Source organism: Salmo salar, chromosome 01 (genome assembly GCF_965601325.2).
Source record: "Salmo salar chromosome 01, fSalSal1, whole genome shotgun sequence".
In the NCBI taxonomy this organism is placed as follows: domain Eukaryota; kingdom Metazoa; phylum Chordata; class Actinopteri; order Salmoniformes; family Salmonidae; genus Salmo; species Salmo salar.
Window position 1 is genome coordinate 145,230,074 of NC_138291.1, and position 19,145 is coordinate 145,249,218.

Sequence of the window (19,145 nt, forward strand, 5' to 3'; positions counted from 1 at the left end):
TACTTTGCGTTAAAGTGATCACTTTTCACCCCATCCACTAGGTAGCGGCACACACCACAAACGTTTACGGACCGCCATAATACCATAGATGGTTTCTTGTGAAATTTAGCGCCAACTACATCGATTCGCCAAAGATCAATACTTCTAAACATGTAAATTGTTAAAATCTTACCCCGTACCAATGTTTAACCTCTGTAGTTGTTTCCTCAAATCCATACTTTTTAACAAAACGTTCGTCAAATACAACCTCCGTTTCCTCGTTTCTGTTGCTCCAAAATGGCATATCAGGAATACGCTAATTCAATCGCAGATTACGTTAAGTAAAGTCATTTTAGAGCAACAGAAAATGAGTCAACGGTCGGTGGTTGTATTTGATGAACGTTTTGTTAAAAAGTTTGTATTTCAGCAAACAAATACAGACAATACAGAGGACAAACAGGTACAACGATTTTTTTGAACGAAAATCGTTTACCATTTTAAGAACAAAATGGAAGCAAATGAGTTTATATTAGACAAATTAAGGTAGGTTCATCCCGGTTTCGTTCCGTTTAAGAAACGTTTTGCAGCGGGATCGTTCTAGTGAATATGTCCCTGCTCTGCTCTGTTGCAGTTCATCAGAAACTTCCCTCACCATGTGGGGTTGAGTTTAGTTTGCTAATCTGAAACATATGCTGGAGAATGCGCACCAAGCCAATTGCAAACGATTTGAATGATAGCGGGTGATTATAACGAAGCCATTCGTGTCACACGTTGTAGTTACAAACGAACAAATTGTTATAATAGATTGTCTAAATAATTAAATGTCTCCGCTGCGGATATCGCGCATGTATGCCATGCCGTTCATGAAATTTCCGATCTGTGACGGACAGTGGAATAGTCGCAGAAAGAAATGGAAGTGTTTTTATAGACGTTTACAACTATTTGAGTTGACATGAATAAGTAGTGTTGGAAATCAGCCACTACGGATGACGTTGTCCAACAATGTTTTGATTCAATCGGTGACGTAATCCAGAACACAACAAATATGGTTCCCACTTAGTTTTGTGTCGAAACGTAAAGTGATAATTACTTTCAATGTGATTATTTGTTTTCTTAAAATTAAGGTTTAAACGGATATACTAGGCAAGGGCTCAGATCATGGAAGCGAGTGCAGAATCTGGACGCAAACTGGTGTGTAGCATTACCCTATTATAGCTAGCCTAGTTTGACTACTGTGTACGCGTTAGCTGAGCTATCAGTAGGCTACCATCAATAGCTAGCTAGCGTTCAGTGATCCTCATTAGTCAGAAGAAGTGCCGTGTCAATTTCGTTAAAATGTTTACAAAGTTCAGCTTTATGTCGTTACTTACATTTTACTTGTTTGGTAAATTATATAGCTAGGTAGTTGGCTACATTACATTATTCACAAGCCCACTCAGCGCAACGTTATGGCAAGTGCAGCAGTTCCAACGTTGTTATTGTTTTGTATCTATCTTAGCACGTTATGTCAATGTTGATCCGGGACATGATATCAGCGATTTGATGTTATTAACGAACACTGTTTAATCATCTGTAAAGGTGTTTGGAGCAGAAGGCCCATCTACAACCACACATTCAGAGGTTTAGCCTAGCCATGTGCACGTGCACCACTGTTTTATTGTGAATTATTTCGAGCCTCCACAACAATGCACTGACTGGCCTACTATTTTCTCATTTGAAACGACAGCTATTATTCAAAGATATGCGTACATGTTCATTATATGCATAAAAAAAAAACACTGTTAGTGAGATGTGATAAATTAATATTTATATTGATATATATACTTTTATAACAGTTATTTTCATTCCTCTAGCGCTCCATCTGCCGGACAATGTATGACGAAAACGAGGACTTCTCTGACGTTGAAGAAATTGCAAATGTCAGGGGTTTCAATCTGGAGGAGAAACTTGTTAGCGACTCATACAACACACATTTCGTTCAGTTGATGGATGGCAAAGGTACACATCTGTTTCATTCATAAAATATTACCACACACTCACAGTCCCCCATGCAGACTCATAACTGGCTGGACATGCACAGTTTCTACCCTTTTATGGATTCACACATGATAAGGGAAAAGTTCCTGTTGGTTAATTCGTTTTTGTGCAGGATGTCCTTACAAATCCATGATATTCACACACATCACACATCACACATTGCTCTACCTGAATATATATGCAGAAGTTATGGGCCACTGACTACTTACACTTTTTTCTTCTCAGATTTCACTTATGAGTATGTTCAGAGAGAGGCACTTCAGACCCCTCTTATTTTCAAAGCCAAAGATGGACTGGGAATCAGGTGAGACATGAGTCAAATATGATGACCTGTGACCAATACAGTCAATTTGTTTTTACACTACTTCTACTCACTGTTTATTATCTATGCATAGTCACTTTACCCCTACCTACATGTACAAAATAACTTCACTAACCTGGACCTCCACACATTGCCTCTTACAGTTACTTTTTACTTTAGTTTATTAAGTAAATATTTTCTTAACTCCTTCTTGAACTGCATTGTTGGTTAAGGGCTTGTAAGTAAGCATTTCACTGTAAGGTCTACACCTGTTGTATTCGGAGCATGTGACAAATAACATTTGATTTGATCATGTTTAGCCTATTACATGCTCTTTTTCTGCCTTGGTTAAATAGTAGGCTTTATGGAATGGTTTGATGTTAATATGCTTATCTTGACTATATTCTTTAAAAACAAAACAGAATGCCAGACCCGGAGTTCACCGTCAGTGAGATTAAAGGTTTGGTTGGTAAGTCTATTTGTTTTTAAATAGCAGGCAAAAAAGTTGCTAAATGCTTCCTTTCCCTCCATCAATTCTTATCTTAGACAGCAGTGCTGACGTACTCCACAATACCCTGCATTTCTTGATGAATGAAAAGCATGCTACTGGAAAAGGTGTTATGTCAAAAAGTATGTGGGTGTTAAAGTAAACTTCTATAAGCCTGTAATGCAAAAATGAGATGACTCACTGTCCCAAGACAATTTCTATACATTTGCATTGCAGACCCAATAGATATAGGCCTATTCATATAGATTCTATATTTTAATCAGACTGACATCAGTTAAATGGCACTTTTTACTTAGGTTAAATGACCATTTATTAGATCATGGCAGGGTTCTTCAGTGCGACCATTTTACTCGCATATGCGCTTAAATATTTTTCTGTGCGACCTAGAATTTTAATTAAGGATTACCAGTGCCTAGACAAATGTAGGATTCTAGCTTTACTACCTCAAAGATTTTTAATTGTGCTCCTACATTTCTTTGTAAGAGCCTACATTTTCAACTGAGTGCACATGTATTTTATTAAGATCCCCATTAGCTGTTTCAAAAGCAGCAGCTATTCCTCCTGGGGTCCACACAAAACACAAAACATAATACAGAATGACATAATACAGAACATCATTAGACAAGAACAGCTCAAGGACAGAGCTATATACATTTAGTTTATTTGCTCGGCGTAGGCTAGCCCTGCTCTCATGTCAGATGATGAAAGGGTTCAGGACAGAGTGTACTTTTTTTTATTATGGTACATAATGTATGTGCGCTGTGGTTCAGCATCTCCACCTGTTGGTAAAGGTTATGAACAACATGCATACAAATTGTACAGTTGTACCCAGGTTTACCGTAAGACTGCTGTGTTGGTGTTTGCAGGTAGCCGTCGTGCCGTTGATGTGATGGATGTGAGCACCCAGAAAGGCTCGGAGATGAGCATGGCCCAGTTTGTCCGCTACTATGAGACACCTGAGGAAGAGAGGGACAAACTCTTCAATGTTATCAGCCTGGAGTTCAGCCACACCAAACTGGAGAACCTCATCAAGAGGCCCACTGTGGTGAGATGACGCTGGCAGTTTTTATTTCATGTGTTCATTATGAACGAGGGCAGATTTGATAGTGAATGCCAGCCAACTGTCAACTCTCTTATAGGTGGATTTAGTGGACTGGGTGGACAACATGTGGCCCCTAAAACTGAAACGAAGACAAACCGAAGCCACTAATGTCATCTCAGAGATGAAGTACCCCAAAGTACAGAAGTAAGTATTTTAGAAATGTCCTTAGTTTTGCATAGTATTTCCCATGCAATGTCAGAAAGTTTATTTGGATGTTTTAACCTGTTTGCAAAACGTAGTGGATTGTACCTAACAGGAACATGCTCAAGCACAGGCCACATTTTATTTTAAAAAGCTGCTTTGCTGGGAGGAAATATTAGCCTACTCCTCCTCCTTTTTCCAAAGTCCCTCTGCCCGCTGCGTACTGCTGTTGTTCACTTCCTCTTATGGCTCTAGATGGTTGCTAGGCAGCGGGGCTCTTTCATGGTGGAGGGCGGTTCTTCACAGGGTGCAGAAGTGACTATGGATCCTCCTCAGCCAATCAGTTGCCAGCATTAGGGCATAACCCGCACTCCAGAGCCAATTGTGCCCTCCCTTTTATCCTCATTCTTCCCCTCTCTCACACTCTCTATCTTGCTCTCTCTCTTTCACTATAATATTCTCTCTCCTCACAGTTTCTCACTCTCTCTTTACTAAATGAAGCCCTCTGCAGATGGAGAGGCAGGGAAATAAAAGCCAGAAATAAAATCTATAGCAGTTCTCTCCTGTCCGGTCGGTGACCAGCGCATGGGGGGGGGGCTGGTCCTGAGCGAACCGGCTCAGAGAGAGAGGAGTAGCTATCGGGTACGTCTCTGTCTTTCATTGGGAAAAGCTGCTGGGGTTTAGAGATGTCGGGAGTACTCTACCATGTGATTTGACTTCGATTTATTTACCCCCTCTTTTATGGAGACGCTTATGGGCTGCTGAGATTGATTGTGAGTGGTGTTTGTAGTGGGATGTTGGGCTCTTAGCCCAGGGTCTGGTCACTCTCTGTCCATAGGGGAAACTGCTGTGCAGCCAATAGGATGGGGATCTATGTGTGCGATTATGTTGTGTCTCACAGGTTCAGCAGATGGGCCCTCAGTTTATGATAATTGCAACAGACGTGGGTGAAGATAGTTCTATCATAAACATCTGTGAATGTGTAGGAGGCCTATATGTGCCTTTGTTTGCAAGTATTGTATTCATAATGTAAAGAGAGTGAATGTGAAGTATGTAAGCCATACAGTTTTATGCGTCTCTACATGTTCCGTTGAGTGTAGGTGATATTTGTGTCTATTTATACAACGGGTGGGTCTAATCCTGGACACTGATTGTTTAAAACCGCATTCCAATTGGTGTCTATTCAACAAGTTACCACCGGCTAAAGCTATGACGTTGAAATGCCTATTTACTCTGATCCATCTCACTGCGCAATTCACTGTCTCATCAACCCAGCCAGGCAATTTATAAACTTGATCTCCACTATAAAAAGCATCTAGACATTATATACCATTTCTTTTAGGCAAGCAATTGGTTTTCCACAGCTGAGATTTGTATAAACCTCGCTGTCTCTCTGACATTTGCAACATTATTTCAATATTGACATTCGTTCTCCAGCTGTCCCATAGTAATGAATGTGTCAGGGCGAGACAGACCACTTTTCTCAGCCAGTTAAATTCATGAATCAGCTGACATAATTTTTATGGATATATACAAAGAAATGTCAATAGAAAACAGGTAAAACAAAACAAAATGCAGCTTGTTTTCAATCTTTCCAGCTTCAGTTTGAAGTGATTGTGTTAGCTGTGCTGTTGGCTAGCTCCTCTGAACAACAGTGTCCTGATGAGAGAACACATTTTCTATGCCAGGTGAAATCGCCCTTCATTAGCTCATTGTTATGGATGTATCCAAATAAATGTCACTAGAAAACAGCTTAAACAAACGCAAATGCAGCTACTTTGCTGTTATTCTTGCTGCACTGTTTGACGTGACTGTAATTTAGCCATAGCTGGCAAGCAAGCAAGGGATAAGAACGTTGCCAGCCAGTATGGTAATGGCACATTTACAATGAACGACTGGGTCGCATCCATAGATGGAGAACAAAAATAACGGATGGGTCACGTCTCTTGCAACCGAACCGATAGAACGAATGACCAGTCGGCTTGGCTAGCAACCTTAGATTTGTGTCAGGACTCTATCTCGTGGAAGGATGAAATGGTATGAATAAATTCATAAAAAATAGTTTTTTAGGAAAATATGTCAATTATTATTTGAATATGTTGGTAACCCGTTGTATAAAAATGACAATGGCACGGTTTGCCGGCCGTCTACGACACTCGTGGCAATATATCCTCCAAACACCGGCTTCTTGGGCATTATCACTTAAACTGATGAGGTGTCCTTCTCCCTCTGAGTATTTATCTGCTTAAACTGGCAGTTTAACCCATTACCTCAGTCAAGGTCATACTCCTGTAAACCCTTTCCTCAGGTCTCTCTGTGGGAGGGAGCAGATACACTGCTGTAGGATGGATGACAACCCTGTTTCTCTCTGACTAGCGTCATACAGTAGGAGCCAGTGGAGGCTGGAGAACTATATCTTAGCCCCCGACTTATGTAATAGACCAAATTAAATATGTATGGCTGAAATTAGCCGTGTTGACAGGATGGGAAGTGGTCTGTATTTTATGAGCTCTTGCAACTGACTGGATCAGAGGAGGCAAACAAGCTTGTATTGATCAGCTGGTGTTATGGAGGCTCCCTGGTGGACTTGTGCTGCCAAGAGAGGTTATTTGTCCTACAACAGGGACAGGGGTTGTGTCGATCAGAGTTTGGTATAGAATTGGTGTATTGTTTGTTCATCACTCATGATGGATGTCCCATGGCTTGAATAGTGGAATTACAACCCTGTGAAAGGCTTTGAATTAGAAATGTCACAACCTTTTTTATCAAACACTCAGTGTATGGATGGACCTGTAGTTAGCAAAAAATATTCCCTGATGCACTGTAGGGTATAGATCTACCAGGAGAATGGATGCACCATTTTGCAGTAGCCTACATAAAAATCAAACCATCTTACAACAATCATGACTGTGGCTTTAACCATAATGTGCATTGTTTCCCCTATATTAATTTAGCAGCTGCGGCTTGCTGCTGCTAAATAGTTTCCACCACTCCAAAATATAAGATTTTTTATTTAAGTACATTTTTATTTTGTTTTGAGAGAGGGAAGATATTGGGATTGTAAACGTATTCAGTGTAAACTTAAAGCTTCAATATGCAACTTTTTGGGTGACCCGACCAAATTCACATACAAGTGTGTGTTTTATAGATATGTCCTTCTCATTGAAAGCATGTCTAAGAAGCGGTAGATCTGTTCTATGTGCACTATTTCTATGCTTCCCGTTCTTAAGTTTAGTTTTTGCGTCTTTTTCTTTCCATTTTGTACACCAGCATCAAACAGCTGAAAATACAAAGACTTGTTTTTGGTTATGGATAAGATATTTCACAGCAGTTTCGATAATACAATGATTCTCTATACTATATTTGCTTGTTTTGTCACAAACTGAAATTTGGGGAACTATTAGAATTGTAGCAATTTTAGGGATTTCTGCATAGTGCATCTTTAAATTACTAAAACCAGATATAAAGTATGTAGAAAAGATGGAGTTATATATTTGTTTAAGATCATCTTTGAGAACTGACAATCACAAAAAGAAAAACTAGACTGTGGAGAATATTTTGTTATTTTACATTTACATTTAAGTCATTTAGCAGACGCTCTTATCCAGAGCGACTTACAAAATGGTGCATTCACCTTATGATATCCAGTGGAACAACCACTTTACAATAGTGCATCTAAATCTTTTAAGGGGGGGGGGGGGGGGGGGGTTAGAAGGGTTACTTTATCCTATCCTAGGTATTCCTTAAAGAGGTGGGGTTTCAGGTGTCTCCGGAAGGTGGTGATTGACTCCGCTGTCCTGGCGTCGTGAGGGAGCTTGTTCCACCATTGGGGTGCCAGAGCAGCGAACAGTTTTGACTGGGCTGAGCGGGAACTGTGCTTCCTCAGAGGTAGGGGGGCCAGCAGGCCAGTGGTGGATGAACGCAGTGCCCTTGTTTGGGTGTAGGGCCTGATCAGAGCCTGAAGGTATGGAGGTGCCGTTCCCTTCACAGCTCCGTACGCAATCACCATGGTCTTGTAGCGGAATGTTATAATGTTTGATTCACTCCGATACATAAGAACACGGCATAAGCCTCGGCAAAATGTGTAGAATTGCAAGAAATGAGCTTAAAACTTTAACATTTGCAGGAAATCTCTGCGGCCAAGAGGACGGCATTTAAAAATGTACCGTCAGAGACTGCGCCATTGGCCACGGCCACAGATTTCTAAGTAGATTTAAGTCAAAACTCCCAGTGTCTGGAGGAATGCGGACTTAACCAGGTTTTACTTTTGCCTGTGCTTAGCTCCATTTATTTTTTTATCCTGAAAAACTCCCCAGTCCTTAATGATTACAAGCATACCCATAACATGATGCAGCCACTACTATGCTTGAAAATATGGAGAGTAGTACTCCATAATGTGTTGTGTTGGATCTGTCCCAAACATAAGACTTTATATTCAGGACAAAACTTTTGCATTTGTACTTTAGTGCCTTCTTGCAAACAGGATGCATGTTTTGGAATATTTTCATTCTGTACAGGCTTCCTTTTCACTCTGTCAATTAGTTTAGTATTGTGGAGTAACTACAATGTTGTTGATCCATCCTCAGTTTTCTCCTTTCACAGCCATTAAATTCTGTAACTGTTTTAAAGTCACCATTGTCCTCATGGTGAAACCCCTGAGCGGTTTCTTTCCTCTCCGGCAACTGAGTTAGGAAGGACACTTGTTTTCTTGTAGTGACTGGGTGTATTGATACACCATCCAAAGTATAATTAATAACTTCACCATGCTCAAAGGGATATTAAATGTCTGCTTTAAAAAAAATATATATTTACCAATAGGCGCCCTTCTTTGCGAGGGCCCTTCTTTGTGAGGCATTGGAAACCCTCCCTGGTCTTTGTGGTTGAATCTGTGTTTGAAATTCACTGCTCAACTGAGGGACCTTACAGATAATTGTCCATTGCAACTTATATTACTTGCTAAGCAACATATTTACTCCTGAACTTTAGGCTTTCCATAAGTAAGGAGTTGAATACTTATTGACTAAAGACATTTCATATTTTCTTTCTTAATTAATAATAATTAGTAAAAATTGCAAATAACATTCCACTTTGACATTATGGTGTATTGTGTGTGTTCCCTGTAGCACATTTGTCGTTATTGATTTTTTTTTTATATGTTGGTTGGAATAGAGTATTGGTAGATGTAGAAGATTTCAACCAGGTATTGGGGCTGTTCCAAATTGGTTGAACTGCTTGTTTCGAAGGAATTAATAGACATTTTCGGCCAAATAGCTTCCATATTCAAGCTCCATTCCATGTACTGGAATGTTGCAATGCTACACTTTCTGTATAGTTTCTGGGGTAAGAACAGTGAACAAAAATTTGCTCACTGAATGCTTCTTTGACAAAGTTGGTGATCATACTGCACATGTTTTATTTACCCATTTCTGTTCTTGATGTTCATTCAGCTCAGCATCTAGCCCACGGTCTTTATACGATCCCTCAGGGTAATCATAACTGCAGATGCAGGGTCTCATCATCCATCACTCTCGTCCCTCCTCTGTAGGTACTGTTTGATGAGCGTGAAGGGCTGCTATACTGACTTCCACATTGATTTCGGGGGCACGTCTGTGTGGTATCACGTTTTCAAAGGAGGGAAGGTAAGTTCATGTATTTTTATTATTATTTTTTAACAGTATGTGGATAACAGCAGTGCATCCACCTGAGGCTCTGATGTACCCTCCCCCAATGCTGGTACTGTATATGTATCAGATTTCTGCAGAGGCGCTACAAATTAACCTGTCACCTGTTTTTCTCAGCGACGGCTGCAGAAATCACAGGACTGTTGCTAGGTAGTCCGTTGAGGGATCTCATTATATAAACGTGCAAATTTCAAGCTAGAGGAAGAGAAATGTGATAGGATAGTCAAATCTAAGAAATGTCCTGACTTCTCTAATATAAGATGTAACATTGAGTGCTGTTATCACCCTTGTTTTAGATGACTACCAAAGCTACATTCACCCTTTTCATACCCAGGTGTTCTGGCTGGTGCCTCCGACACCTCATAACCTTGCCCTGTATGAGGACTGGGTTCTGTCAGGCAAGCAGAGTGACATCTTCCTGGGAGACCGTGCAGATGGCTGCCAGAGGGTGGAGCTGAAACAGGGCTACACCTTCTTCATCCCCTCTGGTGAACTGCCTAGCATTTAATTTTTATGTATTCCTATCATATTAACGTTAATATTATTGTAACAAACCATACATTACATGCTCTGCTTTATTCAAGCATGTGTTTGAGGACATGTTTGGGCATGCTATGTCTGTTTTGAGTGGGTCAGCCGGTTCTCATGATGTTTGGCTGGCTGTCCTGTTTCAGGCTGGATTCATGCAGTCTACACACCTGAGGACACGCTGGTGTTCGGAGGCAACATTCTGCACAGCTTTAACATTCCCATGCAACTCTCCATCTATGAGATAGAGAATAGGACTAAGGTAGGCTGTCATACAGGTGTCCCACTACTGACGCTTCACTCCACCTATGACCATTAGTTAAACTAAACTGTGTCTCTACAATGAAGATGGATGGGGAAACAGCCTCACCTTATACAAACTTAGTTTGCTGCGTCAATGAGTGTGAGAACGTCAAACCAACCTTGTCACGTCATCAGAGTGCGCAGCTGAACACTGTATGCTGGAAACACTCGGTTTGTTATTTTATATTAAAACAACTAATATTCGTTAAATATAAATACCAAACTTGTTTTTGCGTCGATTCCGTGACGTGGTTAGCTTTTAATAGCTAGGACCGCTATTTCTTGAATGTTTACCTTTTCCATGCCAGTGGCTGGACGGCGTTCGCGCTTGTTGGATGCATCTCCGCCTTGTCTTTTGTCATTATGCGACTGGCCGGTGTTGCCTGGAGCTCCCCCATCTGATAGCAGAGTCGAAGGGGCACTGCAAGAGGAGCAAGGCAATCAACGATGGTCGCATGACATGACAGCGGCCTCCCGCGAAGCAGTCTACACTCCCAAAGAGAGGCCCGGAGCAGATACAAACAACGAATAGTTTTGGCATCCTGGAGCCTGATCTTCCTGCACCTTCGTCGCAGGGGGTACCTATGTCTGCAGCCGCAGTGCCTACTCCTACGATTTCGAAGTCGACGTCGGGAACCTTCCGTCCCTGCTCTGGATCGAGCGGGGATTCTCCATCTGTCGGAGGCCTGCATCGAGAGCAATGGGTTCAAGTTATCCTGCCTCTCGCCCGTCCATAAAGTGTTCTCCGAGGCATGGGAGTGGGTGTGTGTCCTCGTCCTTCTCGCCAGCTGTGATTTTGGGTTGCTCCATGGTATGAAATGTGACTGTTTTTGCATTAGGAACAATGTCCTATCCCAGAGCTCGAGTAAATGACATTACTAAACTGCTACCGAATGTACTACTTCAGGACATGGAAATCGATTCTACTGTAGTTCATGTGGGTTTTAATGACATTATGAAGGGCAACTCTGAACTGTTGAAACTGGATTTTAAAGAGCTCATTTACTCTCTGCTAGACGCTAATAAAATACCCATCATATCTGGCCCTGTGCCCTCTCTGAATCGTGGCATTGAACGCTTTAGCAGGATTCTTTCTCTTCACAACTGGCTACGTGATTATTGCAGCTCAATGGGTGTAACTTTTGTTGACAATTTCGATACCTTATTGGAAATGTTATAAGGAGGATGGGATCCACCCAAATCATTTGGGTTCCTGGATCCTTTCACAACACTGTAAGGCTGCGTTGAGACAATGACTTATCAATGACTCAAGCCCAGCTCAGCTAATCCCTACCATTGTGACGCTGAGTTGTCATAATTCTTCAGCAATTGTACGTTATACCAGGGGAGTTGGTAGACACAATGTAAGTAACCTGATGTTCTGAAAGAACTGCAAAATCTGGATCCCTACAAATCAGCTGGGCTAGACAATCTGGACCCTCTCTTTCTAAAATTATCCGCCAAAATTGTTGCAATCCCTATTACTAGCCTATTCAACCACTGTTTCATATCGTCTGAGATCCCCAAAGATTGGAAAGCTGCCGCGGTCATCCCCCAAAACAGACCTCTCTGTATATATCAATGATGTCGCTCTTGCTGCTGGTGATTCTCTGATCCACTTCTACGCAGACGACACCATTCTGTATACATCTGGCCCTTCTTTGGACACTGTGCTAACAAACCTCCAAACGAGCTTCAACGCCATACAACACTCCTTCCGTGGCCTCCAACTGCTTTTAAATGCTAGTAAAACTAAGTGCATGCTCTTCAACCGATTGCTGCCTGCACCCTCCCGCCCGACAAGCATCACTACTCTGGACGGTTCTGACCTAGAATATGTGGACAACTACAATTACCTAGGTGTCTGGTTAGACCGTAAACTCTCCTTCCAGACTCACATTAAGCATCTCCAATCCAAAATTAAATCTAGAATCGGCTTCCTATTTCGCAACAAAGCCGCCTCCACTCATGCCGCCAAACTTACCCTCAAAAAAGGGACTATCCTACCGATCCTTGACTTTGGCGATGTCATTTACAAAATAGCCTCCAACACTCTACTCAGCAAACTGGATGTAGTCTATCACAGTGCCGTCCGTTTTATCACCAAAGCCCCATATACTACCCACCACTGTGACCTGTATGCTCTCGTTGGCTGGCCCTCACTACATATCCATCGCCAAACCCACTGGCTCCAGGTCATCTATAAGTCTTTGCTAGGTAAAGCCCTGCCTTATCTCAGCTCACTGGTCACCATAGCTACACCAACCCGTAGCACGCACTCCAGCAGGTATATTGCACTGGTCATCCCCAAAGCCAACACTTCCTTTGGTCGCCTTTCCTTCCAGTTTTCTGCTGCCAATGACTGGAACGAATTGCAAAAATCTGAAGCTAGAGACTTATCTCCCTCACTAACTTTAAGTGTCAGCTGTCTGAGCAGCTTACCCATCACTGTACCTGTACACTTGTACACTTTGGGGATCCCAATCTGTAAATAGCACACCCGACTACCTCATCCCCATATTATTACTTACCCTCTTGCTCTTTTGCACCCTAGTATCTCTACTTGCACATCTATCACTCCAGTATTAATGTTAAATTGTAATTATTTTCACCTCTAGGGCTTATTTATTGCCTACCTCCCTACTCTTCTACATTTGCACACACTGTACATAAATAGCAAAATCTTTATTTTGTGTTATTATTTATTGTTTGTGTTATTGTTATTGTTACACATTGTTTATGTGTAACTCTGTGTTGTTGTTTTTGTCGCACTGTTTTGCTTTATCTTGGCCAGGTCGCAGTTGTAAATGAGAACTACCTGGTTAAATAAAGGTGAAATAATAAATAAAAAACGGCGTAATTTATGTCCCTCCAGCTGCCCTGAATGCCTCTGCTGATCCTTCAGCTATTGTATGCAGTAATCATGTGCATATGAACCAGATTTATACTGTTAGCACTGAGGCGGTATGCCCTAGTAGGAAGTCCACTGTGTGCAGCTCACCCTGCACTAACATAAATAACATGAGCATATCTACTTCTGCTATGCTTCACCGTAAAGCAATGAAAACAAGTAAGCATCCCAGAAGAAAAGTGCTCAAAATAGCCAACGTTAACATATTTTTCAACCTCTCCCTGTCCGAGTCTGTAATACCTTTTATTTTTTACCCCATTTTTCTCCCCAATTTCGTGGTATCCAATTGGTAGTAGTTACAGTCTTGTCTCATCGCTGCAACTCCCGCACGGACTCGGGAGAGGCGAAGGTCGAGAGCACAACCCAACCTAGCCGACCAATCAGCCTGGTGCCAACCCTTAGTAAACTTATGGAAAGAATTGTGTTAGATCAGATACAATGCTATTTTACAGTAAACAAATTGACAACAGACTTTCAGCACGCTTATAGGGAAGGACATTCAACAAGCACAGCACTTACACAGCCAGAAGAGGACTGCCCACCCCTCGTAGCCTGGTTCCTTTCTACATTTCTTCCTAGGTTCTGGCCTTTCTAGGTAGTTTTTCCTAGCCACCTTGCTTCTACACCTGCATTGTTTGGTGTTTTAGGCTGGGTTTCTGTAGAGCACTTTGTGACACCAGCTCATGTAAGAATGGCTTTATAAATACATTTGATTGATTGATTACACAAATTACTTATGATTGGCTGAGAGAAATTGAGCATAAAAAAGATTGGGGGGGCTGTTTTGTTGAGACTTCAGTGCGGCTTTTGACATTATCGATCATATTCTTCTGCTGGAAAAACATGTGTAATGGCTTTACACCCACTGCTATATTGTGTATAGAGTTACCTGTCTAACAGAACTCAGGGTGTCCTTTAATGGAAGCCTTTCCAACATAATCTATGTAGAGTCAGGAATTCCCCAGGGCATCTGTCTAGGCCCCTTACTTATTTCAATCTTTACTAATGAATTGCCACTGGCTTTGAGTAAAGCCAGTGTGTCTATGTATGCGGATGACTTATCACTATACACGTCAGCTACTACAGTGACTGAAATGAATGCAACACTCAACAAAGAGCTGCAGTTAGTTTCAGAGTAGATGGCAAGGAATAACTTAGTACTAAATATTTCTAAAATTGAAAGCATTGTATTTGGGACAAATCATTCACTAAACCTCAACTAAATCTTGTAGTAAATAATGTGGAATTTGAGCAAGTTGACTAAACTGCTTGGAGTAACTCTGGATGTTAACTGTCATGGTCAAAACATATTGATACAACAGTAGCTAAGATGGGGAGAAGTCTGTCCATAATAAAGCGCTGCTCTACCTTCTTAACAGCACTATCAACAAGGCAGGTCCTACAGGCCCTAGTTGTTGCAACTGGGCTGCTGTTCAGTTGTGTGGTCAGGTGCCACAAAATAGCAATTGGCTCTGAACAGGGCAGCACAGCTGGCCCTTGGTTGTACACAGAGAGGTAACATTAATAATATATGTCAATCTTTCCTGGCTCAAAGTGGAGGAGAGATTGACTTCATCACTACTTGTATTTATGAGAGGTATTGACATGTTGAATGCACCGAGCTGTCTGTCTGAACTACTGGCGCACAACTCGGACACCCATGCATACCCCACAAGACATGCCACGAGGTCTCTTCACAGTCCCCAAACCCAGAACAGACTATGGGAGGCACACAGTACTACATAGAGCCATGACAACATGGAACTCTATTCCACATCAAGTAACTGATGCAAGCAGTAAAATTAGATTTAAAAACATAAAAATACACCTTATGGAACAGCGGGCACTGTTAAGAGACACAAACACATGCACACACACATATCACACACACACACAATAACATACTCACTATACACACACGTACACATGGATTTTATATTGTAGATGTGGGGGAGTAGGGGCCTGAGTGCACACAGTGTGTTGTGAAATCTGTCAATGTATTGTAAGGTTTTAAAAATTGTATAACTGCATTTAATTTTGCTGGACCCCAGGAAGAGTAGCTGCTGCCTTGTCAGCAGATAATGGGGATCCATAATAAATAGAAATACAATTAATCAAATGTATTTATATAGCCCTTCTTACATCAGCTGATATTTCAAGTACTGTACAGAAACCCAGCCTAAAACCCCAAACAGCAAGCAATGCAGGTGTAGAAGCACGGTGGCTAGGAAAAACTCCCTAGAAAGGCCAAAACCTAGAGAGGAACCAGGCTATGAGGAGTGGCCAGTCCTCTTCTGGCTGTGCCAGGTGGAGATTATAACAGAACATGGCCAAGATGTTCAAATGTTCATAGATGACCAGCATGGTCAAATAATAGTAATCGCAGTGGTTGTCGAGGGTGCAACAGGTCAGCACGGCCAGATGGACTGGGGACAGCAAGGAGTCATCATGCCAGGTAGTCCTGAGGCATGGTCCTAGGGCTCAGGTCCTCCGAGAGAGAGAAAGTATAGAAAGAGAGAGAGTTAGAGGGAGCATACTTAAATTCACACAGGACACCGGATAAGACAGGAGAAATACTCCAGATATAGCAGACTAACCCTAGCCCCCCGACACATAAACTACTGCAGCATAAATACTGGAGGCTGAGACAGGAGGGGTCGGGAGACACTGTGGCCCCATCCAATGATACCCCTGGACAGGGCCAAACAAGCAGGATATAACCCCATCCACTTTTCCAAAGCATAGCCCCCACACCACTAGAGGGATATCTTCAACCACCAACTTAACATCCTGAGACAAGGCCGAGTATAGCCCACAAAGATCTCCGCCACGGCACAACCCAAGGGGGGGCGCCAACCCAAACAGGAAGACCACGTCAGTGACTCAACCCACTCAAGTGACGCACCCCTCCTAGGGACGGAATGGAAGAGCACCAGTAAGCCAGTGACTCAGCTCCTGTAATAGGGTTAGAGGCAGAGAATCCCAGTGGAGAGAGGAGAGCCGGCCAGGCAGAGACAGCAAGGGTGGTTTGTTGCTCCAATTAGGCCCTTCCTCAGCCAGGCCTCCTTGGTTTTCACAGATCTGAACAGGATAGGTTTAAGTAATATGAAATAAGCTGTTGGGAAGCTAGGGATTTGAATGGAACTGTGCAGGAATGTGACACCGTAAGGCACACAAGTGCTGAAAGTGCAGTAATTTCCATTACCGTCCAATTCAGAAGCAGACTGATACTAATGGTGGTGCAGATGAGGATGAGGGCTTTGCCCCCCTGCTTTTATAAAAAAATGCCATCCATATTCATGTGGAAATGGAGTCGGTGACAGGAGTGCATGTTGAATCAGAATACAGCTTTACAAAGGCTGAAATTAATCATGGCGCTTGTTTCATATTAGCAGCCAGAGACGGACTTCTAGGAAAGAGGGTCAAGCCTGTAGGCCTATTTGTTTATCTCTTCTTTTCACACAAACTCCCAAGGGCTTCTTATGGTGATCAGATATTGTGTAAGATTGGTTTTGTGTGTATGTGTTTGTTTGTACCGTATGACCTATATAGAGGGATTCCTAGACAGATTTCACTCTTCTTATTCGGATATTCTTTACAATAATATGATCAGAGTAGTTATTGTAATGATATGGATGCAAGTCCTGCAGGCTTTGCGATTTATATGGATACGTGGCTAAATGTGGCTTTCTCAGAAATGATGGATAGATTGTAGGAAGAGTCAGCTTTGCAGGAAGTACAGTACTATTTTTGTTTCTGCTGGAAAAGAGGCATGAGCGTAACAACGGCGACAGTTTCATATGCTCCCCAGGGCTCGGCACGTTGTGCTCGCTCTATTTTTACACCTCGAGATAGAAATGTAGCTAAAGAAAGGAAAGGATCATCACTTTGACAAGTGTTGATCTGTGTGAAATTGTCTTTGGGAGATAAATATAGCTGTGTTTCTAAGAGGAGAGTGGGAATCAGATCATGCTGCTGTGTCTATGAGAGGGCAAGCTCTGTCTGGATAAGTGAATGAATGGAAGAGCTTGGGCTACAGAAGAGCCTCTGGCTTGCCAGTGTGTTACATTTGTGTCACTTAACTTAAAGGTCCTGAACAGTCATTTTGAAAAGTACTTTTTCTCAAATGGCTAACTACTGGGAAGTTTGAAAAGACTGGCTGAGTGGGCGGGGAGCTTATATTCAGGAGCTCGCCTTGACTGACCAGTCATTGAAACACCTATGTCAAAAGCAACTTGGATGCAGTGTCGCAGTAAAATCATCTCAAGCAAATTTGGTGATACACAAAGCAACTCAAACAGCATTGAAATTGCATCAATTATATAACATTTTTCATAACATCTCTAGGTTTGTATGTATCTTGTGATGTGGTTCACAGCAGCACTTACCGATGTGTTGACTTGACAGCTGCATCTTAGTTTAGGACCCCCCCCATTTGTTCCATGCTGGCTGAAGACCTAGCTAGCCAGTAACTAGCTAATACCAGACACAGATGAAAGGGGAAACATATAAGTATCTTTGCCATAGAGGAATAGGGTACACTTTTTTTATTATATTTGCTGACACCCTACAGTCACATTTTTGGCACCAGAAGAGTAGCTATATAAACTACGCGCCGCTGCAAACACTTCTTCTCCGATGTTGGTTACAAGACGGTACTTATTTAAATTAGTAAGAGAATATCATGCTGTATTAAAATGAGAGTTAAGGTGAAGTCACCTTGTCCCCTTTACAATGAATCCAAGTGGTTGACAAGGGGGAGGGGACCAGTAACTTTATGATCAAACTTTCAATCAATGTACAAGCAAGTCAGTTTTCATAGTTGGGTCATACTTTGATCTGGTTTCCTTAAAATATCATCCAATTTCATGAAAAACATGATTTTTACTGTTCATAACCTTTAACCTTTGTCTTTTATCCATGTTGTTATTAAGTTGGATTTTTTAACTAGTTCTCATTTTCATAAAATACCCAGCCCCTGAAAATATCACTACTGTCTAAATGTATATATATTTCTTTTATTTTTTTACAACACTTGACAGTCACAGTAGATCAACTGTCTGGGTATTAACACAGTTAATGCGTCACTAGACTCACAGTAAAGATGAGGTATCAACTCTTGTTAATCATTTAAAAAAAATGGTAGTAGGTTAAACATGGTAATGAAACCCCCATTGTCTTTTTTTAAGCTTTTTGGTCTCTCAGATTGTGAAAGTTTCTCCAAACTCGTTTCAGGTTAATTCCAAGTTCCGCTACCCATTCTACCATGAGATGTGCTGGTATGTCCTGGAGAGGTACGTGCACTGCCTGACCAAGCGCTCCCATCTCACTCTGGAGTTCCGCAGAGAGCCTCTGCTAATCGGTGAGTGAGCCCAGCTAATGCCGCTATTAAACCAATACCCAGAGTGTGTCTATGAATACTGGTTCTATCCCGAGAACTCTTATGCGGAGCCTTGCCTTGCACTCTTGTTGTAATTACCACTCACAAGTGGGTAATGCTTTGGAAAGAGCCAATGATATAACTAATCTGTTTAATCAGTTAGTTTGCCTTCTCACATAAATGATAGCATGATGAAAGTGACTGTAATTATAATCTGACCGGAATGGTTACACATGGAGCACAGCAGATTGGTCCACTCGTCATCTCTCATCCT

The 19,145-nt window shown here is 41.8% G+C and overlaps 1 protein-coding gene across 9 annotated transcripts in view; it reads left to right on the forward strand.

Annotated features, from left to right (window-relative positions):
• The first annotated feature begins 306 nt into the window (after window positions 1-306).
• kdm2bb (lysine (K)-specific demethylase 2Bb) overlaps window positions 307-19,145 on the forward strand; it is a 49,522-nt gene continuing 30,683 nt past the window's right edge. For 2 of the 9 annotated variants that reach the window (XM_014130773.3, XM_082955301.1), the window contains exons 1-10: window positions 656-1,170; window positions 1,833-1,977; window positions 2,242-2,320; window positions 2,740-2,786; window positions 3,692-3,870; window positions 3,965-4,071; window positions 9,614-9,707; window positions 10,084-10,237; window positions 10,424-10,539; window positions 18,727-18,853. In XM_014130773.3, coding sequence (XP_013986248.2) covers window positions 1,138-1,170; window positions 1,833-1,977; window positions 2,242-2,320; window positions 2,740-2,786; window positions 3,692-3,870; window positions 3,965-4,071; window positions 9,614-9,707; window positions 10,084-10,237; window positions 10,424-10,539; window positions 18,727-18,853 — 1,081 coding nt within the window. In that variant the 5' untranslated portion in view covers window positions 656-1,137. Of the gene's footprint in view, window positions 523-654; window positions 1,171-1,832; window positions 1,978-2,241; window positions 2,321-2,739; window positions 2,787-3,691; window positions 3,871-3,964; window positions 4,072-4,501; window positions 4,711-9,613; window positions 9,708-10,083; window positions 10,238-10,423; window positions 10,540-18,726; window positions 18,854-19,145 lie in introns of those variants that run through there. The other 7 variants (XM_014130805.3, XM_082955300.1, XM_014130802.3 and 4 more) reach the window with 7 other exon arrangements.